This window comes from Apteryx mantelli, chromosome 24, assembly GCF_036417845.1.
Source record: "Apteryx mantelli isolate bAptMan1 chromosome 24, bAptMan1.hap1, whole genome shotgun sequence".
Lineage (NCBI taxonomy): Eukaryota > Metazoa > Chordata > Aves > Apterygiformes > Apterygidae > Apteryx > Apteryx mantelli.
Window position 1 is genome coordinate 1,474,223 of NC_090001.1, and position 26,852 is coordinate 1,501,074.

General features: G+C 52.1%; 1 protein-coding gene across 1 annotated transcript; it reads right to left on the reverse strand.

Moving 5' to 3' along the window:
- Positions 1-2,648: 2,648 nt before the first annotated feature.
- LOC136994097 (olfactory receptor 5B21-like) lies at positions 2,649-3,605 on the reverse strand. Its single transcript, XM_067310350.1, has one exon. It carries the CDS (start codon positions 3,603-3,605, stop codon positions 2,649-2,651), a length of 957 nt encoding a protein of 318 aa, XP_067166451.1.
- Positions 3,606-26,852: the final 23,247 nt, after the last annotated feature.

The following is a 26,852-nucleotide window of genomic DNA, read 5'->3' on the forward strand; positions in this document are numbered from 1 at the left end:
GCGGAGGTGAGGCTGCCCCAGTACCCTGTGCTCAGTAGGCACCCACGCGCACATGCGCACAGTGCACATGTACTCTCATACACCGCCGGCCACAGAAGAGCAAAGACAGAAACACTCATGCGAGCACAAAGAGCACCAGCAGCCTCATCCTGTTCCCATCTCTGGCTGATCAGGAGGAAAGGCGGTAAATGGAAAATATATACCCATACATACATGTAGACCGTATGGATCTCTCCTGTAGCTGGTCGTAGATGCTCAGTCTATCCAGGAGCTGGGCCCTGGATCCCCCTGTCTCCCCAGCTTCCTCACGTGCACACAAACACACACACAAATGGGTCTCTCTGGTGCAAAATCTCAGAAAGCAGTCTGTTTCCATGTGATCAGTTCCTTTCACCCTCTTTTTCCCTCGGTGTTCTCATGCTTGTAGCCCCTCAAAACACCTTCATCCTTCCCTTTTCCCTCCTTTGGTCCTTCCCTAAACATCCCATGGAAAGCCTTGCACAATCCCAAAATGGTCTTCCCAGCATCTCATAATAAGGCTCCTTCCCCTCTAGGCAGGAACTGCCATCCTCAGTCTGCAAGGCCATCCTGAGAGGCTCTGCCGTTGACCAATCTGGGCTAGTCTCACACATGGACTTCTTGGATCCATTTCTGAATGGATGTTGGATCGGGTTCTGAATGAATGTTTCTCCCCTGAACTGTTCCACTATTTCACTGAAAACAGGGTGATTTATGTCCTAGAAATGCCAATCCTTCATCTGTCTTTCTTACAGAAGTGTGGGGGTTTAGGCCAGATTAAAATGCTGTGTGGGATATGTGTGAAAAAGAGCAGGCCAAGCACATCCCATCTGACCATGACCAAGTCCTGAGGACATCAACCCCACAGTGCATTTCCTTGCGCTGACCATACCTGATATGGGCCATAGCATCTGTGCATCTATCTTGATGACCCACTAAGTCCTTTCCATTCTAGGCCTGTGTTATCCCCAGAAGGATGTGTCACGCATTCAAGATCCAAGATCTGAAAGGAATTAAAGTGACGGAAATGCAAGCCAGCCAGACAACAACACTATTTCAAAGTTTTAACCGCAACAAACATATCAAGCAACAATTGCACGCTAAGATTAAACACATCCTGGAGGATTTTCTTGTACATCATCTGAAGGATGCCTAGGGACTCTTTAGATACATCCATTGATTTGGAGGGTGTTTTGGATACTCTCCAGCATGCTGCAATTACAGTATAATGATCTTCCAGAGAGTGGAAGTAGTGTTACATCAAGCCAGACATCGAACATCTCAGATCATGGTCTAGGCTCACGTTGCCCTACTCAGAGAGACAAAGGGAGAGTCTGGAAGATGATCCATCTCCTTCCAAGGGAGACACTGAAATAAGCCCAGTTAATCAGCCTGGCTCCCTTTTCTGACAGTGCTCAGCAAGTCAGTTCAAAAAAAAGATGTCTTAGATCCTTGCTCCTCCCTGATCCCCTTCCCTAAATATTCCTTAGAAAGTTCTGTATAGTCCCACAAGCGCCCCTTGAATAGCCAAAATCTTCATGTCTTCTTTCCCCCTTCTTATCACTTACAAAGTCCAGGGAGGACCTCTCCAAAGCTGCGCCTGTAGTTTCTTCACGGACCACCAATGAGTGACCAGAGACTTTTGAGCTTGCCATTGTTTCCGTTATCCCTTGTCTATCAAGTTTGTGTCACTGTGTGTTTTGTTAAGTAATTCCCTCTTTGCTTATTATCCCTTTTGCCCTGAAAAGACCCATGCTCAGATAACCTTAATGTAGCAGATGCTCTCAAATGCCATGAACCCTTACATCAGCCAGACAGGCGTACTGACTAGTAGCTTGTTGACCCAGGACTGCTCCCTTTCTTCACCCCTCCTCTCCATTTTCCCATTCTTGATTCACCTTGATCTCTTCCTTTCCCTGCCTTTGGCCCTTCACCTGAACATCCCAGCGTAAGCGTTGTGCACTCCCACAATCTCCATCAAAAAAAATCTCAGCTCAAGTTCTGCACAGTCTCACAAACCCCATACAATATCCCACAAGGAATTTGCTCTTCCCAGGAGACCCTGGATAATTTTCTCTCCTTGTGATCAGCTATAGAGTAGTGCTTGGTCCTTTGCAGGGCTACACTGGGAAGGCTCCCTCAGTGCCCATCCTTCATTGACCCCAGAGCTCTGGTCTCTGTTATCTACTGCCTGATACTCTGGAGAGCTGCGTTGCTACTCAAGGGGACCTAAACACACTGCAGATTTGGGCTGGCAGGAGCCTCCTGAAATTCAGCCAAGGAAAGGGCAGAGTCCTGGACCTGGGCTGGAATAACCCCAACAGCCCCATGCAAAAGACGGCCTAGGTGCTGACTGGTGAGAGAGCAGCTTTGCAGAAGAGGACCTGGGGCTCTTCGTGAGGAAGCTGAAGAGGAGTCAGTAATGTGCCCTGGTGGAAAACACCATCAACCGAGATGTGACTCCCAAGGCCCCCTACTGCAGACAGAAAAAGGAGTTGAGATCCGTGGGTAACCTGATCCCTAAGCCACGAATTTGCCCTCACTAGAGAAAAAAGATGACAAGGTTGCAAAATTTCCCACCGGTAGCAACACTACTTTATTGTCTTTATTTACACAATAGTGCACAACTGCTATGGGCTCTGGGTGAAAGCCAGAGCTTTCCTGAGGGCTTTTCTGAGGGCCTCCCTGACCTCCCTGTTCCGCAGGCTGTAGATGAGGGGATTGACCAGGGGCGTGAGGACAGTGTAGAAAAAGGAGAACACTTTGTTGAGCTGCCTTAGCCGGGGGGTTCTGGGCAGCATGTAGACAATGATGAGGGTGCCATAGAAAACAGTGACAACGGTGAGGTGAGAGGAGCAGGTGGAGAAGGCCTTCTGCCTGCCCACGCTGGATGGGATCCTCAGGATGGCAGCTATGATGCACATGTAGGAGGCCAGCGTGAACAGAAAGGGGAGGACCACATCCAAGAAGCCGAATATGAAAGCGACGAGCCTGACCTTCCTGGTGTCACTGCAGGCAAGCTCCAGCAATGGGGTAAGATCACAGAAGAAGTGGTCTATTGCCTCGGGGCCACAAAACTTCAGCTGGGCCAAGAAAGGAGTCACTGATGCGGGGATAAGGAATCCCATTAGCCAAGACCCAGCCGCCATCTGGAAACAGACCTTCCAGGTCATGAGACTGGCATAGAGCAAGGGCTGGCATATGGCCAAGTACCGATCGTAGGACATCATGGCCAGCAGGTAACACTCTGCAGCTGCAAAACTGCCAAAGAAATAGAACTGAGCAATACAGCCCTGAACAGAGATGGTCCTGTCCCCAGTCAGGAGGCTGGTCAGCAGTCGAGGCAGGATGGTGGAGCTGTAGCAGATCTCCAAGGAGGACAGATTGCCCAGGAAGAAGTACATGGGGGTATGAAGATGCCAGTCTGCAACCACCAGCACAACGATGAGGACATTCCCAAACACAGACACCAAGTAGATCATGAGTGAGAGGAGGAAGAGTGGTCTCTGGAGTGCTGGGATATTCCCCATTCCCAGCAGGAGGAACTGCATCGGTGTTGTCCCATTGTCCCATTCCCATTTCTCCATCAGCATCATAGATCTGTCTTTCTTTTTCCTGCTTTCAAGAAGGAGGCCTGTAAAAAAAGAATATTTCTTTCTGTATTAAAACATTGGATAGAAAGTTTTTGCCAGAAGAATAGTCACGCGATTCTGCACTCAGCAAAAAACAAAACAAAACAAAACAAAAAAACCCTAAAGAATAGTTGAGGTTGGAAGGGACCTATGCAGACCATCTGGTCTAACCCCCCTGCTCAAGCAGTCAGCTACCGCAGGTTGCCCAGGACCATGTCCAGTCAGGTACTGAGTATCTTCAAGGTTGGAGATTCCACCGCTTCTCTAGGCCACCTGTTCCAGTGTCAACCACCCTCACAGTGAAGAAGTTTTCTTATGTTCAGATGGAATTTCCTGTGTTTCTGTTCGTGTCCATTGCCTCTCATCCTGGCACTGGGCACCAGTGAGCAGAATCTGGCCCTGTCCTCTTTACACCCTCTCTTCAGATATTTATACACATTGATAAACTCCCCCCTAAGTCTTCTCTTCACCAGGCTGAACAGTCCCAGCTCTCCCAGCCTCTCCTCGTATTACAGATACTCCAGTAACCGCAATCATCTTTGTGGCCCTTTGCTGGACTTGCTCCAGAAAGTCCATGTCTTGTACTTGGGAGTCAGAACTGGACACAGTACTCCAGATGTGACCTCACCAGAGCTGAGTAGAGGGGAAGGATCCCCTCCCTTGACCTGCTGGCAATGCTCTTCCTAAAGCAGCCCAGGATACTGTTGACCACCTTTGCCACAAGAGTGCATGGCTGGTTCATGTTCAACTTGTGCACCAGGACACCCAGGTCCTTTTCTGCAAACCTGCTCTCCAGCTGGTCAGCCCCCAGAGTGTGCTTGTGCATGGATTTATTTCTCCTCAGGTGCAGGACTTCACACTTCCATTTATTGAACTTCACGAGGTCCCTCTCTGCCCATTTTTCCAGTCTGTCAAGGTCCCTCTAAATGGCAGCACAATCACCTGGTGTATCAGCCACTCCTCCCAGGTTTGTATCGTTTGAAAATTTGCTGAAAGTACATTCGGTCTCATCACCCAAGTCAATAATGAAGACGTTAAACAGTATTGGCCCCAGTGTTGACCCTGGGGGACACCACTAGTGAGTGGCCTCCAGCTGGACTTTGTGCCACTGATCACAACCCTCTGAACCCAGCAGTCCAGCCTGTTTTCAGTCCACCTCATGGTCTACTTATCTAGCCACATTTAATCAGGTTGTCTATGAGCATGCTATGGGAGACAGGGTCAAAAGCCTTACTGAAGCTGAGAAAAACAACATCGACAGCTGATGGAGGAACATCCATTGACATTCCCTTTACTGGCTCCATGGTGAGAAACAGGATTTTCCAGAGGGGAAAACCACTCATCTGAGGAGCATCCCCTTTTGACCACAGGCATGAGCTGCCCCACTGAGTTACTTTCTTTATACTGTGACATTAACAGAGAATGTCCTCCTGCTCGAGCTGAGACAGCCTTGTTTCCCGTGTTCAAAGTTATCCCCTTAGCACCCAGCTGAGATGTCGAGGAAAGAGATCCTTCCGCTCTAAGGCCTGAAACAGATATCGCAGAGAGGGGGGGAAAAGGAAATCCCACTCCCAAAAGGATTCCTAAGGTGAAAGCATATCATGCCAGACACCTTTTCTCCTTGCACAAAAACAATCAGCCCTGCAAGGGCAGAGTGGTCCTGGCTCTCTGTAGCTCTTTTCTGTTTGGAGGAGAAAAGATTGTTCCTAGGCAGCCCAGCTTTTTACACGGACATAGCTCTGATCAAGGGTTTCAAGCAGAGATGCACAAAGGACTTCACAGTGGACTGTCTCAGTCGATAGCTAGAATCTTCTCATTGGAGCCTCTCTGGGGAGAAAAGTGAGAAGAAGAAACTTTTTGCAGGGAGCAAGGGAAAAGCACAGGGAGGATCATTGGCTTGACATCTTTTCCTCCTCAGCGGTGGTTCCGGAGGGTTCAGGGGCTGCCTGCCTGAACACCGCAGCCCAGCAGCTGGACCTCAGCATGGACAGCTGTGCTCATGGGGCTCCCTGCTCAGCACTGCTGGGCACTGGCAGGGGGGGCCCCAGTGTGCTGGGGTGAGGGGGACAGGAGCAAGGTCAGAGGCATGGCGATGCCCAGGACATGCCTGAATGCCTGGTCACGGAAAGTCTGTGCCTGAGACACGCAGCCCTCCGCCCAGTGCCCCTCCTGGGGGGGTTCACAAAAACAGGGAAGGAGAAAATCATTTCCCTGATGATTCCCTTCAGCTGCCATTAGACCTATTACAGTGACTTAGAGACACCAAAGGCAGACACCCAGCTTGCCTAGAGAATTCCTGGGAGGGATGAGTCCCTCCAAACAGCCACACTCCCCCAAACTGACTTTACACTCACCTTCTCAACCAGGATGAATTGCTTCTGCAGGTGATAATGACAGCGTTAGGAGAGGTCCCCAGCATCGCTACAGAATGGCTGACATCCCCAAGCCTCTGCCTGGGTGCGTGAGAGTCAGTGCCAAAAAATCTGAGAGTCTCACACCAAAATTACAGGTCTTTGAATGACGGAGAGAAGAAAGATAGACAAGAGACAGAGACAGAAAAACAGGGAGACAGAGAGGCAGCAGAAGGGAAGCAGGGATCGAGAGCAAAAGAGACACAGAGAAGGAGAGAAAATGATAGATGGAAGGAGAGTAGGAAAGACTCCCTGCCCAGACTGTTCCTCCATCCCGGCTGAGGTGGGTTAATGCCCCGGGGTTGGCTCCAACACACCAGCAGCCCAGCTGTAAGTCAGCATCCCCAGTCCCGCTCCAGGATCTCTGCTCTGCAGTGCCAGGGACTCGGGTGCGGGGGGAGTCTGGGGGAAGGAGGGAGCTGGGTGGGGAGACAAGAAGGAAAGGCCAGGACTGAAACTGTGGTCTCACTTGCAAACTTTCCCTTTGCAAACACCCAGCAGCAAAATAAATAGCACCCTGACTTGTCTCAGGACATCTAGCACCAACCTCCAACCGTCGGCACGCAGGGGTGACCTCTGCGCTGATGGTGCCTCAGAACGGCGATCAAGGTCGGGGTCCCACCCTCTGCAACTTCCCCATCACATCCTTGTCTCCCCTGAACTCTCTGCAAACCCCAAACCAAGGCTCAGGCATTGTTCTGCCATTGCCATCTTCTTCCAGCTGTTCCTGCAGGGAGACCCCAGAAGTACCAGAGAGTCCTGAGGTTCATAGCAGAAACAAATCTTTGAAGGTTCCTGCCACAGCTCAGCTCTCCCCAGGGATTGCAGAGAGCGAGCAATGCATAATTGGCTCTCAAAGGAGACTGAAACCTCTGATTTGGTGAGAACTTTGTAAATTCCTCTGGCGAGGCTTCCTTTCTTCATACTTCTGGGTCATTTCAACTCTGGGTCATGCTCTTTTGAAAAGGAACTGAAGAAGGCAGTGCTAGGACTCCTCCAGTCTCATGAAGCAGAACCAGGGGAGATGCCATGACATGGGATTCCCTTCCCCTCCCTGCAGACAACTGTCTATTCACTGACTCTCTCAGGTTTAGAGAGCCCTGATCGCCTGACTTGGTCCCTCCAGCCTCCCGCAATGGTCAGCAGGGAGGAAGAGGCTGAGCCACAGGCATTTCCTCCCAGCCATGGAGACTTGCCCTGGGCAATGGGGTGAGTCCCCCTGGGGTGCCAGGCTCTGTCTCTCCCCGAGGGGAGAGAGCCCCCTAACCTGTCTCCGAGGCACAGGGGCCTGGCGTGTTGGGGGTTGAAAGGATCAGAGCTACTGACATGTCCTCCTGGTTCAGGCCCATCTCTCCTTCCTGGAAGGTGCCCAGGGGCCTCCTTTGCTCCTGTTGTGGCACAAACGTAAGCTGCAGGAGGTCTGATTCCTCTTAATCATGTTGGACTTGCGTGTCATGAGATGCAGTCTCTTCAGCCACTGCTCTGGCTGGAAGGGGAGGGGAACGTGGACCCATGGATGCAGATATTTGTGCTGTGGCTTCTAAGGACAAGAGACATTTGCCTCAGTGGGAGGATTGGGGGGGTTTTATGAGAATCACAGTCATTTCAGTATAAGTGCCAACACAGCTGTGCGCACTGGAGCTTGAGGCATGCTCTCCTCATCCCTTCAGCAGTGCTGATGTGCAGGAGACCTTTCCCTCTCCCTAGCCCTTGTAGTGTGTCTCTGGCCTCCAGCTGCCTTTTGGGAAGTCTGGGAATCACCTTGAAGCTCCGTGTCACATCTCCACACTCTCTCAGCCTTTCTCTAGTACCCAGGAGTGTCAGAAATGGTCACAGAAACATGTATCATAAAATCGAATAATAATTTGTGTTGGAAGGGACATCCAGATGTCCATAGTCCCACCTGCTGCTCCAGGAAGGGTCAGGTTGACGTCAGACTATGTCGCTCAGAGCTTTATCCCATAAAGCCTTGAAAACCTCCAAGGATGGAGACTGCACAACCTCTCTGGGCAACCTCTTCCAATGCTTAACTACCCTCCTGGTGAAACAAATGCTACCTCTGCCCAATCTGAACCACTCTCCTTTCAACTTCTGCTTGTTGTCTCTTGTCCACCCACAGTGCGCCACTGTGAAGGGCCTGGCTCTAACACCATTATAATCACATCATAGGTATTGGGAAGCTTCAATTACTGTCCTCAAAGCCATCTTTCCTCCAGGCTGAACAAGCCCTCTTCCTTCAGCTCTCCTCACAGGGCAAGTGCTGTAACCCCCTGAGCTTCTTCATGACCCTCTACTGAACTCACTCCAGTTTGTCAATGTCTTTTCTATATTGTGGGCCTGAAACTGGACACAGTAATCTAGAGTGCTCTGGTGTGCACTCTACTGTGTCTAACAAGCACTGAGTCATGGGGAGTGATCACCTCACTTGGTCACACAGCCCGGGATGCTGTTGGCCTCCCTTGCTGCATGGGCACGCTGCTGGCTCATGTCCACCTTGCTGGGCACCATGACGGCCAGGGCCTTCTCCACAGAGCTGCTCTCGGCCAGTCTGTCCCCAGCCTGAATGACTGCAAGAGGTCTTCCTTCTGAAGGGGAGGATCTGGAATCGTCCTGTGGTAGTCTGTGTAAATATACAGACTAGGTAATCTATTTGGGGGTTCACCTGCTGTTTGGCAATTTAAAAGACAATCTTTGCTGAGGCCTAATGTGGATGTTTCTTAACTGTTCTAGCACTTTCTTTCACAGACAAGCTGTAAGCAGAGTCACCAGTCAAAACCGGATCCAACTGGCCTTGAGGTGCAAGGGATGTATAACTATAGCATTCCATAAAAGGAAAGGCTTTTGATTATGACTTTTGATGGGTTAAAATGTTTCTCAAATATGTAAGAAAGTACATAAAAGGCCTTGTTCCTGGTGGCATGCAGAGACCACACTGGTGAGGCTTATTGTCGTCACTGCCACCATGTGCTCTCTCCTATAACTAGCTATAGTAAATGAAGCTTCTGCTGTGATGTAATCCAAAAGTACTGAGAATTTCTTAGACAGTCCTTTTCTGAATTCCATGAGGATCCTGTTGGCCTCTCTAGGTCCTTCTGGATAGCTGCCATGTCCTTGAGCATATAGACCAGTCCTCCTGATTTCTTGTCATGTGCAGGCCTCTCCCAGGTGACTGATAATGTTGTAAAACAGGGCAGGTCCCAGGACAGACCCCTGAAAGATTCCACTTCTTTATGGCCCCCAGGGACAGTACAGCCCATCCACCTCCCTATTCTGAGCACAGTCACCTAACCAGTGTTTCATTCCTCTGGGCATCCACCCACCTAGACTATCACGTCCCGACTTTCATACAGGGCTATTGTGGGAGACTCTGAAAAGTCCTGTTAATGTTAAGTGGCATTCACTGCTCTCCCCTCCTCCACAAATCCAGCTGTTTTATCCTAGTAGGCAATCAGGTTGGTCAGGCATGATTAATCCTTGGGAAATCCATGATGACGGTTCACAGGCACATTCTCCTCTATGTGCCCAGTGGTTTTCCAAGGGGATTCACTCCATGATTTCCCCAGGGACTGAAGTGAAGATGGACTGAACAAGCAGCCAGCCTGCTGTTCCTTGGATCATGCTTTTGGCCTTTTTTGAAGAAGGGTGCAAACGTTGCTTTCCTCCTGCCATTGGGAAAGGATGCTGTCCAGTTTTCTCAGCATGGTCAGATGCAGCCCGCTGAGTCCCATGGACCTGAGATGTCGAGTTCTCACAGCTGAGTCAATCCTCATGCACTGCCGGATCCTCATCCACAGTTCTCCTTCTTGAACTTTTGCGCTAATCACGGAGGTCTTCCTCAGCATTCTGTGTGCCCACTCTCACTACGCATCCAACTCCATTCAGCAGTGGCTCCACTGTTTCCATTTTTCAGCCTTTGACTGCTCATGAAGCCACAGAAGGTTTCCTGACAGGCAGCAGGGCCTGTGGCAGGAAGCGCAAATTCAGGTGCCAATGGGCACATGTGCAGAGGGACACACAGCACCCATAGCCATGCATTTAGACCCTTGGACATGTGAGGAGAGTCCCTGGCTCTCCCACTAGCCTTACATCATGAAAACATGGCAGAAGCTTCTCAGCCAGCTGCAGAGCAATGGGGTTGGACCCCTTCATTTCCAAGTAGCTGTGGATGCTTCTCAGCAACATCAGGCTTTCCACACACATGTCCCTGTGAGCACCCTACAGCCACTCCATGATGTCTGGGAGGAGGCTCTGCATTTTCCTTGCCTGTGTGAAAGACAACTTCCTTTTGTGAAGCAAGGAAAGACACTCCGGCTGCCAAAAGTGCTGTGGTTGCTGATTTCCCATCAGGGCTCAGTGTCCAGGGCCAGGAATCTGCACACGCCATGGCTTGGCCACAGAGGGTGCAGTGCAGAGAACAAATCTCCAAGTGGGCCCTGATATATGGAGGACCTCCTCTGTGTGGAGGAAGGCTGCTGCCTCTAGGCCCAGGAGCAGCTGGCTGCGTTAGCCTGGTCCTGCGTTCTGGCTCGTTGTCCCTCTCAGTGGGAATCTGGGCACAGCATTCTCACAATTGATGCCATTTGAAGCTGGCTTGCTTGGTGCTGGGACTGGATCTCTGCCTGGCACAGCCGAGACATGCCAGCAGTGGGAGCTCTTCCCGGTGGGTGCTGGTGCCTTTTTCCTTGTGCAGCACAGCCAAGGGCCTGGCATGAAAGACTTGGGGCAGCTGAATGGGTCAGTGGGGAGTTGGGAGCAGCCACCGCACCTCCTGATTGCCAGCAAAGTCCAAGCCACTGGGTGACCCACCACCTCCTGTCAAGCCCCAGGCTGCCAGCATGGCCTCGCTCAGCTGCCTTCCTGGGTCAGCATGACCATCATCGGGGAGGTCTCATGTATCATGCAGGCTCTGCCAGGGTCCCTGTCCCAAGCCTTGCTGCCTGCCCAGGTTTTGCAGGAGCCCTACTCCAGCCCCTAACTTTGCCCCAACCCTAGCCTGGGTTTCCAGCTTGCTGAGCAAGGTCAGCAGATGCAGGGACAGTGTAGGATGGAGATTGCCTGGGCATAGCCAGCCTAGGTGTTTGCGTGCAGAGAGGCACAAGCAGGATTCAGCAGCCCTGTGTGCTGGCAGTCGGAGGTCTGGCACTGGGCATGTTGTATCCATCGGCCCAGGAGAGGTCCCTGCTTGGGGGCACACCGGGAGGGGAGAGGGGACCCAGAGAGGCAGGTGCCAGCCTGGGGCAAGCGAGGCCTCGTCTGGTAACTCACAGGCAGGGGAAGAATGTGGGTGTTGTCTCTGTCGGGGCTGGACTGCTTGCGCAGCAGCTGGTCCTCCAGCAAGCTCAGCAGCTCCCGCAGCACGTCCGTCGCAGCCGTGGGCTTAGCCGTCATCACCTTCCACATGGTCACAGCAGTGCTGCAGGCCCAGAGCACTCTCTCAGTGGTGCCTCCTTGGCCACAGTGCCATAGCCTGGGCAAGCCCTGGAGGTTCCCGGCTGTGCGGCAGCCCTGCCCCTGCCAATCCCCTCCTCACTGGGAGCCCCAAGAGAGTTCTGCCCAGGCAGGCAGGACATGACCAAGCTGAAGTCCCTTGTGGGGCAGGCAGAGAGCATGGCAGCTGCGCTCTGGGGCTGAAGGCATGGACACTTGGTCAGCTCTGGCTCCTGAAGGCCTGCTTGGTGCACCAGGGCTGGGAAATGGTGGGAGAGACAGACAGCCCTGTCCCTCGGAGGTGTCCTGGAGATCTCCTTGGCTCTCACCATCTTTGGGCCCTTCTCCCCATGGGATGAGCTCTCGAGGCTGACGGGCGCCACATCTGTTGCAGAGTGGGGAGCAGTACAGCAAGCTCACGATCACCTCATCAGGGTTCGAGGAAGCCAGCTGGCAAAGGGTCCTGTTTAGGGCGACCCAGGCTGCCAACTCCCTGACGTACTTCAGGTTCCTGTAGAGGCACCTTATGATCTGTGGCACCTGGAAGAGACATGGGTGAGAGTGGGGCTGCTACCAGAGAGCAGCCATTACTCCAGTCCCCACTGAGATCTCCTTCCCTCTCCATCACTCCCCCCATTCCTTGCTGCCTTCAAAGGCTGTCAGGTGCCCAAGAACCCTGGGTCTGGCGGGGAAAGCAATGCCCCAGAGGGCTCAAGCCCCAGGCACACCAGCCGCAGGCTGCTTACATCTTCCAGCAGAGAGACAGTGTCCAGCATGAACATTTTTAGCATGTGGGTAGCCACCACCGTGCTGTAGGTGCTGCAGTTCCTCATGCCCTCAATGGCTGTGACAACAATGTCTGTCCTCTCAGAAGGCTGCAGGTCTTTCACAAAGAGCTATGGGAGAAAGGAGGTGAGGGAAGAAATGCCACGCTGTGTGAGAGGGAGGAGCAGGCCAATGCTGGCACCATGGCCCCAGGAGAGCTGGGAGTAGGTGATGCGCTGAGCAGTGGCACCGTGGGGCATGTGGACAGAAGACCATCAGGCCAAGGAAGGGAGGCTGGGGTCAGGGTCACAGTGCACTGGTTCTGCAGGCAACCACAGCTTGCTGGTGGCCAGCAAGGCTGGAGCTGCTGCTGTGACACTTGGAGTGAAGCCTCTGGCTAGTCCCCACTCAGGGACAGTGGAAGAGACACCAGTGAGAGCGGGGCTGCTACCAGAGTACAGCCATTACACAAAGTGCCACTGAGAGCTGCTTCCCTCTCCACCACTGCCTCTGCCCACTCTGCAATAACCACGAGGCCCACTGAGCCCCACTCATTATGGATCACGTTGCTCATCCAAGTCTCCTGATGACCCCTTGGCAAAGAGTCCCAGCAAGGGAGGTGCTCCTCACCCTCATGGTCACACTGATGTTGCTGGTCCATGAAAGGCAGAGCTCACTGTCGGCTTCCCACTCCTTGGGGCTCTACATCCTCTGGATTATCCTTCAACGTCTCCCTGCCTGAACAGGAGTGAAAGAGAGTGGTCAGTAGGGGCGACGGAGAGTTGGAGGTAGCAGACTCATGGAGTCAGAGGGAAACCAGAGTGGCAGAGAAAAAGGACATGCCAGAAATGTATGGGGAGCAGGATTCCCAGGGAGGATCAGGATCTATTCCAGGGGAGAGAAGGGGCAATTGCTTTGAAGGATACCAAAAGTCTGATGGGTTTGTTTGGGCTTTCTGGTGTGAAGAATGACAGAAGCCGTAGGGTGAGCAGGGGCTGCTGAGCATTTTTAAGTCCAGTAGTATCCAGGACCGGCACTAACATACTGCTCCAAGTGATATGACAGCTCTAGCAGAAGTTCGTAAGGTGCTTCCTCTCCTTCTCCCCTCCACCAGAGAAAACACCCAACAAAAGCCCAGGGTACTGCAAAGGGCACTGGGAAGGTGGGTGGGTCCCTGCAAGTAGGACCTCGCAGACAATGACATTTCTGCTGGAGAAAAAGAGGTTATCCAGGGATTCTGTGGAGTCTCTGTCCTTGGAGATATTCAACACAGGTTTGGACAAGGACCTGAGCAACTGCCTCTAGTTAACATTACTTTGATATGGGGGTGGGACAGAAGGCCTCCAGAGGTGCCTTCCGACTTAAAAAAATTCTGCTTTTTTCTATACTAGGCTGCTGCGGGAGAGGACCAAGCTCTACAGCAGGAGAGCAGCTGTTTCTCACAGGGCAAAAGCTCTGGTTCACGACTGAGGTGGGCAAGTTTCACCTCACCCATGTCCTCTTGCTTAGGCACCCACTGCACTGATCCTGAGCAGCATGGGGCTGGTGCAGCACAGCTGCTCCCTACTCCTACATCAGGAGTGTTTCCTGCTCCTTTGTCTCACTGAGCAGAGTGGATGAGGCAGTGTGATGCCTTCCCTGGCTTTGCCAGGATATCCGTGTCCAGAAGGACACATCCCACCACAGCTTCCCTTATGTTTTAGCTGCATGATGAATCGGGACAGGCAATGAAGAGCCTCCAAGCCCCACGGTTTGTCTCTGGGTTCTTGCAACCACAGCAAAGAATGAGACGTCCCACCAGCTGTCCCAGCATCGGAACAAGGATCTTCCCATAGTAGGCAGGGCTGTCTTTGACTCCTCCAAAGGGGCGCCAGACCTAGGGAAGGGGGTGGTACAGGTAGAAGGGCTGAGGGGATGCAGTCAGGACCAAAACCCTGAAGCCAAAAGACTGCCCAGGGTTGGATCCCAGGAAAGGCAAAGCTTTGGAGGGCCCTGCAGGCCTTGACTCCCAAAGCAGCTGGGCAGCAGCCCAGGGCAGGGAGCACTGCCAGACCTGGGCTCACATCATACTTCCTGGGCAGTCCTGCCCTGCACAGGGCTGGAGGCCCAGCTGGCTCCTCAGGGAAAAGGAACTGGAGGTAGAAGCCCATAGAAAGAGGGGCAAGGACCTTCGCTTCAGGGCAGAGCCTTGCTGAGTGCCCTAACCTGTGTCTGGCTTCCCTCGGAGAGACCCCTGAGCTGCAGGGTGCTCTGGTCTGCAGGGAAGGGTGATGGGGTAGCTGGAGGGTGCCTGGCTCCTTACCTCTAGAGAGGAATAGCTGGTCAGCAAATTGCTCAGCATCCCAGTCCTCCTCACAGCCTTCTCACGCGCAGCAGTTCTCTCCGAGTTAGTGAAGGTCTACAGGAGCTGGGAGGAGAAAGGCTACTGGTTGGCCCTAGGAGCTGACCCCCACTCCAGCAGAAGAGCTCTGCTAAGCACCTGGCTGGACTGATACAGTCCATCAAGGCTTCCTCAGAGCTAGAGCAAAGCCTGGAATGGGGTTCTTGTCCCTAGAGGCCTGAGCCTGCAAGGCCAATCCTGTGGCCAGGCAGGTAGCCAGACCCCCACCCCCTTCACAGCCCCTGCTCCTTTCCATGCCCTTCTCCAGAGCATTGCTTTGTGTGCTCTCTTCAGGAAGGCAGGACTTTAGGGCAGGACCTTCCTGGGGGTCTGCGTGGGGGAGGCTGGGATATGACCTCTTGGGATGGCAGAAGAAGAGAGCTTCAGGGCTGGGCTCCCCGTGCAGGATGGACAGGTTCCAGTGGGTCTCTGTCTCATTCAGATCTGGGGAGGCGGAGGGGACAAGCGGGGGGGAGGCAAGGGGACGGCAGCACCAGCTACGATCTGTGCAGCGCCTAAGAAGAAGCGTCAAATTTCTCCCACTGCTTTGGTGCAAGAAAAGCTTTGAGGGCAGAGTTGGCCCAGGAGTGCAGTGGTCATTCCCATGACCCGGGAGAAGTCTGTGGAGGGGGAAGGGACTTGGACTGCAGCCAGGGGACACTGGACTCACCCCAGAGCACAGTGGGGCACCTCCGGTCACCCAAGGGAGGTGAGCCCTCTCCCTGCAGCCTGCTGCCTGGAGATGGCACTGAGGTGGTGAATGTCCACTCAAGGGTGCCACTTCCCTCTGGGGTAAGGAACAGTCCCTGTGAAGCCCACTCTTTGCAAATGCCAGACCTGCAAGATATTCTGCAGCTCCAGGAGGCTGGCCCACAGTAGACTCAGTTGAACTCCAGCTGCCAAGGCAGGACACCCACTGACCTGCAGTGCCCAAGGACAGGCCTCAGGGCAGGAGAGCTGCTGCGCACGGACCAGCCCATGGGCACTGCCTGTGGCCCAGCCCAGGGGAAGGGGACGAAGGGAGGAGGGTGGGAAAGCAAAGCTGAGATCCTGCCCTGCCTTGTATCTTACAGTCATCCCTCAGCACAGGGTAGGCAGGGGCAAGCCTAGAGGGGCTGGTGGGCTCCCTGTAGGTCACCCAGCACATACCTTGAAATAGAGGGATGTGTCCAGGTTGTCCATGTCTTCTCTTGGAGGAAGCGAGAAGATGCTTCTGAAGCAGGCGTGGAGGAGGCTGCTCTTTTTGCCCTCCAGAACTGGCTCCACTGCACCACAAAGTTAGGTGTCTGCTGAACACTGGTGCTGGGAGCAGTGCCTTGATGCCCCGGGAAGGTGGATGCGGACCTCTGCAGCGAGTCCCTAGGCTGGTATGGAGAGCACAAGGGGAAGCCCTGCGGGGAGGCACCTCCTCCCTCCGTGGCACTGGTCTAGGGACAGAGGACAGTAGGCCTCATGCCTTCTCAACCATCTGCTCCTCTTCTGGGGGAAAAGCCAAGGTGCCCTCTGGGCTGCAGGGACCCCTCTGCCCTCCCCTACTGGCAGGCCCGGGGCAGGGGAGAGCAGAGGCCTGGTAGACAGCACCGCCAGCCTCCTCCCAGGACGGAGGATGCCTCCCAGCCAGGCCTGGTGTCATCAGGACCATACTGTGGAGAGGTCCTGGCCAAACCAGGGGCTGGGGCAGGTACCTCATTGCCGCGATAGCAAGCATGGCTTGCTGATGCACTGCTGTGCCCAGGTGGTCCATGGGCTCCTCCTCCAGCAGCACCTGGAAAGTACAACCAGGATGTGACAGGTCAGCTGCCAGTACCCTGCACCAGCAGACTCAGCACCGGTCTGCAAGGCTGGCAGAGCCCTGCTGCCCTCATCCCTGCACTGGACTCCAGAATGGCCCCTCGTTGCCAAGGTCTTGGCTCGTAGGGCTTCTCAGTGGCACCCAGAGTCCTGTCAGCAGGAGCTCTTTGCCCATGCCTACTTGCTCCAGCCCTCTCAATGCCCAAGTCCTGTCCTCACAGCTGTGCCCGTGCCCAGCTGGCCTTGCCCCCTTCCTCAGACCCACTACGGTGCCTCTTACCTTGATACTCTCTGCGACCCCATATCTGCAGCAGAAAACATCCAGGCCCCATGACAAAGCCTTGGGGCTGATGCTTCTGCAGAGGGTGCAGCTGGATACTAGAAACTTCAGCTTCTGCGTCTCTGCCTGACAGATGGGGAGGAGAGAGAGAGTGACTTTGAGAGGGGAGAGGAAAGACCAGCAGGGCCAGAGCAGCGAGGGGGCTGCAGTGCTGTGTGGGACCCCTGGAGGGGAGCAGCTCTGCACGGGCAGCAGCCCCCCAGCAGCCTGGCATCAGGCAGCAGACCAGAGGGACCCAGAGGAAGACACAGGCACAGCCGAAATGGAAATGTCTGCAGTTACCTTTTCTGTGTCACTCACAAAGGCCTGGATGAACTCCAGAGCTTCCTCATCCTCTTTGGACAGCTCCGACGAACTGCAGACAGAAAACCTTGCGCTTGATTGTTAGAGAATATTGGATTGAAGCGGTCTAGAATTAATCGCTTAGCATAACTTGCTTAGCATTAGTAGCTAAATCTGCTGAAGCCTTAGGCCTCAAGCTGTGAACTTTCACCTAGATATGTTGAACCTTTACCTAGATAAGTAAAAGGGGGCCCCAGAGCCACTTCAAGCCAGAGAGATAAAGATGTTACACCTTTTGTGAGTAGCCATCTTGATAAGAAAAGCAGCAGCCTGCCTAGAGACAATGAAGGGGCCCAAGGAAGAAGGGGAAGACCTCAGACCTAACTATTACTATTGGTCCAAACTATCACCTAAGGGGTGGGGAATTTAGATTGTAAGGGTATAATTGCCCAGGGATTTCTGTGTTCGGGGTCCCTCTTCGGAGGCACCCAGCTCGAACTGTAATTACTGCACATGTGTCATTAAATTTTATTTCTCTCCAATCTGACTTTGAACTTCTGCCTCAGTGGGAACCTAGGGTTGGACCCTGTTATGGTGGCTGGCGAGCCTAATTTTCCATAACAGTTTGGCACCCCAGATGGGACCCTAGGCGACCACCATCGGGGCCTCTCATCTCCAAACGATCATCTGGTGCCATCGGGTGAGTTCACCTGGGATCTCTGGCAACGGGAGGCACCGAGAGGGTGAGTCTTAAATTCCCGCCTAAATTCTAACTTCTGGTTTGGTAACAAAGGGCACTGTAAGGGGTACGCAGGCTGATCACTGTAAGGTGTGCCAGGTACTACATTCTAGGGAGAGTGGGTTCGAGTCCCACCCCCAGGGTTTGAGTGGGTTCAAGTCCCACCCCCATGGTTTGAGAGGGTGCGAGTCCCATCTCACTCCGGGGTTTGAGAGGGTTCGAGTCCTGTCTCACCCCGGCTGGAAGGGGGGAGTGCACAGCCTGATCAGCGTAAGGCGCACCGCAAGACTAACTTAGAGTTACTGTGACTAGTGTGAGTGCGTGTGACCTGGGAACCGAAGGGGGCACCCGTCGGCTGACAGAGCCACCCACTGCGAAGGGACAGCAGTCCTAGCAGTCAAAGACTCGGGTGGTGTGAGCGTAGTGCCCAGAGAGAGAGTAAGAGAGAGAGAGTGTAATCATGCCGGCTGCAGGGGGTAATGAAAATTTAAATTCTGGTGTTGCTGAAAAAAAAAAAAAAGAGGGGGAAAAAAAAAGGTATATTATAAGGAAGTGCGCTGCCTGATCAGCATAAGATGCACTTTTCTGGAACTCAATATGGGAAACAAGTTTGGCATAGAAAAGGGGATGCCTTTAGCTGAAATTTTGCAAAACTAGAGTAAGATTGATGGTACCAAGAACCTAAGAAAAAGAAAAAAAAAGTTTGATCCAACTATGTCAGGAGGATTGGCCGCTCCTGACAAAGGATGGCAACCTGGTGGAACGATGGCCGCCGCAGGGAACCTTTGATCATCAGCAATTAACTTTCCTGCATCACCATTTGGAGGATAGGTTCCCCAGACAAATGGATTATTGGTATGTATGGGACAGCTGGGCAAAGAAAAATTTTTCTCAGAATGCTGCAAGTAGTGCAGCTGCTAAAAAGCTTGTAGAAACCGCTCCACCCTATGCGCTATCTTCTGTTTCAACTTTTCTGTACCCCCTCCTTGCCTTCCTTCTCCGCCTCTCAAGCCCCTTTGCATGTCGTTCCTGTGCCAGGAGACCCCCCGCCAGGTCCGGACGGGGCACCTCGGGTAGCTACAATGCAAATTTACTGATCCTGGGGGCCCCAAGATTGGATTGCATGGAGTCAACAAACTCCCAGGCTTAGGGAAGATCCAGAGAAAGTGTTACAAATTGTAAGAGGAATACTGCAGGCGTATGATCCTGCCTGGGGGGGGATGTGCAAATGCTCCTTGAAGCCTTGTTCACTCCAGATGAAAAACAGTCAATTCTGGATGTAAACTGTCGTTGGGCAGGAGAGGGGGGTGTTCTGGCTGCTTGAACGGCCTGGCCAATTGTGGACCCCAGGTGGAATCATAATGTAGAGGCAGATTGCTGGCAGTTGCAATTAGCCAGACAAGGCTTAGAAGAAGCTATACGGTTGGCAGGACAAAAGACTGCAAATTGGTCTAAAATAAGGGAGTGTCAGCAACAACCTGAGGAACACCCCTCAGCTTTCCTTTCCAGACTATTTAAACAAATCCGAATGTTTGGAGGGGGGATAGACTCAGAAGCCGAGGCTAACAGGCCTCTAATGGTTTCCACATTTGTAGATCAAACGGCCTCTGACATTAAAAAGTATTTTTCTAAACATGTTCCTGACTGGTCAAGGAAGTCTATGGATGAAATAGTACGTTTAGCCACATTTGTATATAACAGTCGAGATGAAGAGAAGGTGAAAGAAAAGAGACGAGAGAAGAAAGAGGAAGCGAGTGTGTTAGTGGCTGTGTTAAGAGACGAGTTTAAAGAAACTAGAGGAAGGGGGCGAGTAAGGGTCAGAGGAGATGGACGGAACCAAAGCGAACGTATTGTACGCTTAGGAGTTAATGATTATTGCCATTCTTGCGGGGAACAAGGGCACTGGAAGAAGGGATGCCCAGTGAAGCCCCGCATGCCCAGGAATAGAGGGGACGGCATGAGACAGTCGAGTACTGGGAATGACACCAGGCAATTCCCAGCCAGCCCACAATGACAGGAGATGGGAGACCCAGAAAATACTGTGGGAATTGGGGTGACTTCATGGGATATAGATTTGGACTTCAGGGGGCAGATAATGGCAAATACAGAAGGTCAAGAAATTCCCTTCTTAGTGGATACTGGAGCTACCCTTTCCCTTTTGAATTTTGAGCCTAAAGGATGAAAGTCATCAGATAAAATAACAGTACAGGGAGTAATGCGAAAAGGCAAATGAACATTAACTAAGCCCTCGTTGCTCACTATTGGAGGATAAGAAGTGTGGGGACATGTCATAATTTCCATGGATTCACCCTGTTGCCTTTTAGGGAGGGATCTCTTACAAGCCTTGGACACTCAGATCTGCTTACAGCTGGAAGGGATGAAATTAGTAATAATGGGCTCATGTGTTCTGGCTGAGCCACCAGAACCAGAGTCAACTAATCTGCAAATTCTGACAGGTTTAGAATCAGTTCCTGGAAAGTTACGGAGCTCTTCAGGAATGGATGTTGGACTATTGAAATCAGCTAGTCCAGTCTCAATCAAAACAAAGGGGGGATTACCTCCCGCAGTTAAACAATACCCTATCCCAAAGGAAGCAGAGAAAAGTATCCAAAAGCAAATTGATCACTATTTAAAATTGGGTGTCCTTAGAGTTTGTGAATCCCCATACAACACCCCGATTCTGCCAGTGAAAAAGAATAGGCAGGATTCTGATGGCGATCCAGAGTATTGGTTTGTAAAAGACTAAAGAGTTATAAACCAACATGTAATTGCTCCACATCCAGTAGTTCCTGACCCATCAACTATATTATTACAGATACCTCATTGGGCAACTTATTTTACCGTGATTGATTTAAGTGCAGCCTTTTTTAGTATACCAGTAGCTGAGGACAGCCAAGATCTTTTTGCCTTCACTTGGAAGGGACAACAATTAACTTGGACTAGGCTACCACGGGGATTTACTGGGTCTCTGACTATTTTTTTGTGTGTACTTAAAAATGATCTTGCGGATATCGAACTTTCAGGATGTTCAGTGTTAATACAATATGTGGATGATTTGTTATTAGCCAGTAAAGATTATGAGACTTGTTTGAAAGACTCTGTTTCTCTATGTAACGCTCTTGCAGAGAAAGGGCATCGAGCATCTCCGTCCAAGCTCCAGCTGTGTCAACGAGAGGTAAAATATTTGGGGTTTATCTTGAAGGAAAGACACAGATTAATTGATCCAGAACGAGTAAAGGCAATTCTTGATATGCCCCATCCTGTGACAAAAAAGCAACTCAGGGGATTTTTAGGAGCTGTAGGATTTTGCCAACCATGGATTCCCGGGTTGGGAGAGCTTACCAAACCTTTGGTCCAGGCAACAAAAAAGGAGGAGACAGAGCCTTTGACCTGGACTCCAGAAAAAGAGAAAGCTTTTACATCTGTAAAAAGGGTGTTGGTCTCAGCCCTGGCTCTAGGACTACCAGATTATAGTAAGCCATTTGAATTATTCATTCATGAACGACAGGGAGTAGCAAGTGGAGTACTCACTCAAAAACTAGGTTCTCATCATAGGCCAGCGGCCTATTACTCCACCCAGCTAGATGCAGTAACCAAAGGCACTCCAGGATGCATCAGAGCGATAGCAGCTACAGCAGCCCTTATTGAAAAAACACGACCTGTAGTTTTGGGTCACCCAGTGACTGTGTATGTGCCACATAAAGTAGAACTGTTAATGAAACAATACGCTGCTCAAGCACTGTCCCCACGGAGAGCTCATTGCTATGAACTAGTAATACTCCATGCAGATAATGTGACCTTAAAGGGATGCAACATCTTAAATCCAGCAACATCCCATCCATCCAGTATCCCTCCTGGGAAACCTGCAGGTTCGATTACCTCTCTGAAGTGCCTGTACACCAATGCACGCAGCATGGGGAATAAACAGGAAGAACTAGAGATGTGTGTGCAGTCGCAGGGCCGCGATCACATTGCCATTACAGAGACATGGTGGGATAGCTCACATGACTGGAGTGCTGTCATGGATGGCTACGTGCTTTTTAGGAAAGACAGGCCAGGAAAGTGAGGTGGTGGAGTTGTTCTTTATGTGAGAGAGCAGCTGGAATGCATTGAGCTGTGCCTAGGGGTGGATGAAGAGCTAGTTGAGAGTTTCAGGGTAAGGATTAAAAGGCAGGCTAGCATGGGTGACCCTGTTGTGGGTGTTTGCTACAGGCCACCTGATCAGGAAGAGGAAGTCGATGAGGCCTTCTACAGACAGCTGGAAGTAGCCTCACGATCCCAGGCCCTGGTTCTCATGGGGGACTTCAGCCACCCTGATATCCGCTGGAGAGACAACACAGCTAGGCACAAAGAGTCCCGGAGGTTCCTGTAGAGCGCTGAGGATAACTTCTTGACACAGGTGGTGGAGGAGCCAACAAGGAGAGGTGTGCTGCTGGACCTCATACTAACAAACAAAGAAGGACTGGTGGAAGATGTGTAGGTTGGGGACAGCCTTGGCTGCAGTGACCATGAGATGGTGGAGTTCAGGATCCTGCGAGGAGGCAGCAGGGCACCAAGTAGGATCGCAACCCTGGACTTCAGGAGAGCAAACTTTGGCCTCTTCAGGGACCTACTTGGAGGAATCCCATGGGTTAGGGCCCTAGAAGGAAGGGGCGTTCAAGAGAGCTGGCTAATATTCAAACATCACTTCCTCCAGGCTCAAGTGCGGTGCATCCCTATGAGTAGGACGACAAGCAAAGGATGCAGGAGACCTGCGTGGATGAGCAAGGAGCTCCTGGCAAAACTCAACCAGAAGAAGGAAGTATACAGAATGTGGAAAGGGGGACAGGCCACTTGGGAGGAATATAGGAACGTTGTCAGAGTATGCAGGGATGTGACGAGGAAGGCTAAGGCCCGTTTGGAATTAAATGTGGCAAGAGATGTTAAGGAAAACAAGAAGGGCTTCTTCAAATACATCAGTAGCAAGAGGAAGACTAGAGAAAATGTGGGCCCATTGCTGAATGGGGTGGGTGCCCTGGTGACGAAGGATGCAGAGAAGGCAGAGTTACTGAATGCCTTCTTTGCTTCAGTCTTTACTGCTCAGGCCAGCCCTCAGGAACCGCAGACCCTGGAGGCAAGAGAGAAAGTCTGGAGAAAGGAAGACTTTCCCTTGGTTGAGGAGGATCAGGTTAGAGATCATTTAGGCAAACTTGACACCCACAAATCCATGGGCCCTGATGGGATGCACCCACGAGTGCTGAGGGAGCTGGCGGATGTCATTGCTAAGCCACTCTGCATCCTCTTTGAAAGGTCATGGAGAACAGGAGAGGTGCCTGAGGACTGGAAGAAAGCCAATGATGTCACCCCAGTCTTCAAAAAGGGCAAGAAGGAGGACCCAGGGAACTACAGGCCAGTCAGTCTCACCTCCATCCCTGCAAAGGGGGTGGAGCAGCTCATCCTGGAAGCCATCTCCAAGCATGTGGAGGACAAGAAGGTGATCAGGAGTAGTCAGCATGGCTTCACCAAGGGGAAATCATGCCTAACCAATCTGATAGCCTTCTCTGATGGAATGACTGGCTGGGTAGATGAGGGGAGAGCAGTGGATGTTGTCTACCTAGACTTCAGCAAGGCTTTTGACACTGTCTCCCATTGCATCCTCATAGACAAGCTCAGGAAGTGTGGTTTAGATGAGTGGACAGTGAAGTGGATTGAGAACTGGCTGAATGGCAGAGCTCTGAGGGTTGTGTGCAGCAGCGCAGAGTCTAGTTGGAGGCCTGTAGCTAGCAGTGTCCCCCAGGGGTCAGTACTGGGTCCAGTCTTGTTCAACTTCTTCATCAATGACCTGGATGAAGGCACAGAGTGCACCCTCACGAGTTTGCTGATGAGAACAAACTGGGAGGAGTGGCTGATACGCCAGAGGGCTGTGCTGCCATTCAAAGAGACTTGGACAGGCTGGAGAGGTGGGTGGAGAGGAACCTCCTGAAGTTCAACAAAGGCAAGTGCAGGGTCCTGCACCTGGGGAGGAATAACTCCATGCACCAGTACAGGTTGGGGGTTGACCTGCTGGAAAGCAGCTCTGCGCAGAAGGACCTGGGAGTGCTGGTGGACACCAAGTTAAGCATGAGGCAGCAATGTGCCCTTGTGGCCAAGAAGGCCAATGGTATCCTGGTGTGCATGAGGAAGAATGTTGCCAGCAGGTGGAGGGAGGTGATTCTCCCCCTCTCCTCAGCCCTGCTGAGGCCACATCTGGAGTACTGCGTCCAGTTCTGGGCTCCCCAGGACAAGAGGGATGTAGCACTACTGGAGCAAGTCCAGCGAAGGGCCACAAAGATGATGAGGGGACTGGAGCATCTCTCTTATGATGAAAGACTGAGAGAGCTGGGCCTGTTTAGCCTGGAGAAGAGAAGGCTGAGAGGAGATCTTATCAACGTGTACAAGTATCTGAAGGGAGGGTGTCAAGGGGATGGGACCAGACTCTTTTCAGTGGTGCCGAGAGACAGGACGCGAGGAAATGGGCACAAACTGAAACACAGACACTTCCATCTGAACATGAGGAAAAACTTTTTCACTGTGAGGGTGACAGAGCACTGGAACAGGTTGCCCCGAGAGGTGGTGGAGTCTCCTTCTCTGGAGATATTCAAAACGCGCCTGGATGCAATCCTGTGCAATGTGCTCTAGGTGACCCTGCTTGAGCAGGGGGGTTGGACTAGATGATCTCCCGAGGTCCCTTCCAACCTCAGCAATTCTGTGATTCTGTGATTCTGTGATCTGATAGCCTTCTCTGATGGAATGACTGGCTGGGTAGATGAGGGGAGAGCAGTGGATGTTGTCTCCCTTGACTTCAGCAAGGCTTTCAACACTGTCTCCCATAACATTCTCATAGGGAAGGTCAGGAAGTGTGGGCTAGATGAGTGGACAGTGAGGTGGATGGAGAACTGGCTGAATGGCAGAGCTCCGAGGGTTGTGATCAGCGGTGCAGAGTCTAGTTGGAGGCCTGTAGCTAGCGGTGTCACCCAGGGGTCCGTACTGGGTCCAGTCTTGTTCAACTTCTTCATCAATGACCTGCATGAAGGAACAGAGTGCACCCTCAGCAAGTTTGCTGATGAGAACAAACTGGGAGGAGTGGCTGATACACCAGAGGGCTGTGCTGCCATTGAGAGAGACCTGGACAGGCTGGAGAGGTGGGTGGAGAGGAACCTCCTGAAGTTCAACAAAGGCAAGTGCAGGGTCGTGCACCTGGGGAGGAATAACTCCATGCACCAGTACAGGTTGGGGGTTGACCTGCTGGAAAGCAGCTCTGCGCAGAAGGACCTGGGAGTGCTGGTGGACACCAAGTTAAGCATGAGGCAGCAATGTGTCCTTGTGGCCAAGAAGGCCAATGGTATCCTGGTGTGCATCAGGAAGAATGTTGCCAGCAGGTGGAGGGAGGTGATTCTCCCCCTCTCCTCAGCCCTGCTGAGGCCACATCTGCAGTACTGCGTCCAGTTCTGGGCTGCCCAGTACAAGAGAGACATGGCACTACTGGAAAGAGTCCAGCAGAGGGCTACAAAGATGATTAGGGGACTGGAGCATCTCTCTTATGAGGAAAGACTGAACCAGCTGGGCCTGTTTAGCCTGGAGAAGAGAAGGTTGAGAGGAGATCTAATTAATTTGTACATATATCTCAAGGGAGGGTGTCGAGAGGATGGAGCCAGACTCTTTTCGGTGGTGTCCAGCGACAGGACGCAAGGCAACAGGCACAAACTGAAACACAGGAAGTTCCATCTGAACATGAGGAAAAACTTTTTCACTGTGAGGGTGACAGAGCACTGGAACAGGTGGCCCAGAGAGGTTGTGGAGTCTCCTTCTCTGGAGATATTCAGAAGCCGCCTGGATGCGATCCTGTGCAACGTGCTCTAGGTGACCCTGCTTGAGTAGGGCAGTTGGACTAGATGATCTCCTGAGGTCCCTTCTAACCTCAACCATTCTGTCATTCTCTGGTTCTGTGAAACCCCGGGAATCTGACATATCCCTGCCAGCCTATTTCTATCATGAAATGAAGTGTCTGCACTGAATTACATCAACTGCTCACAGTGTAGGGATCTGCTTGTGCCTCAGCTTCACGAGTGGAGCTCTAGCAGTATTAGGCATCTTGTGTCATTTGAGATGACCAAGGAAATTCCCTACATGGCCCCCAGCTGAGGCTTTAGAAGGATGTGGGTCTCACACTTGCTCCATCAGAGCAAGCAAACACATGCTTTGGACCACCTCTGTCTACTCAAATGTCACCAGGTTTTTGTGTGCTGACAACTGACTCCCACCCTCCATCTCTATTGGTTACAGTGGGAGCTTAGACAAGGAGCTGGCACGCGGACGTCTATGTTGTGCTCAGTACAGGTTGAGAAAGGGGAATCCCACCTCCTGTGTGTTTGTGGAGTTCGTGGGAAAGAGCTGAATCCCACTGCAGCCCAGGGGTTCCTAAACTGTCATGTTATGCCCAGATGGACTCACCTGAACCAATACCTGAACCATGGGTAAATGACCTCCCTTCTTGGCCTCCTCTAGGCTCCTGCCTAGTTAAGAGATGGGAAGGGGGTCTTCTAGAGTGGGACATTTCCACCTCTTGCAGATAACCATCCTCTGATGAGAAAAAAACTGTAATGCCGGAATCAGTCACCCTTCACTGTTCAGAGAGGGACAGGTGGTGATTATTTTCATCTATGTCAGTGAACCTTTCCCAGGTGGAGGGAGCACAAGGGACAGAGAAATTCACGCCTTAAGCTGGGCCTCTGCTCTTGAGCAGGGCCAGGTTCGTGGGACAGAGGGAGCTCATGGCAACCTGGCAGCACTGCTGAGAGACAGCTGTGTCCAGGAGCAGCTCTCCTGTCAAGAGCAGCAGGGCTCCAGGCACTGCCTGCTCTTGCTGACATGTTATGAGACAAGAGAGAGAGAAGTGAAAGGCAGTGTGGAGTGGGAGGACAGCTGAGTGCTCACGGTGGGAGAAATCTTCACAGCTCTTGAAGATAAGTAAGTCTCTGGCTGCAGGGCAACACTGCTTCCTGGAGAGGTCTTCTAAACCCATCCCCTCCTATGACTGACAGATCCAGTG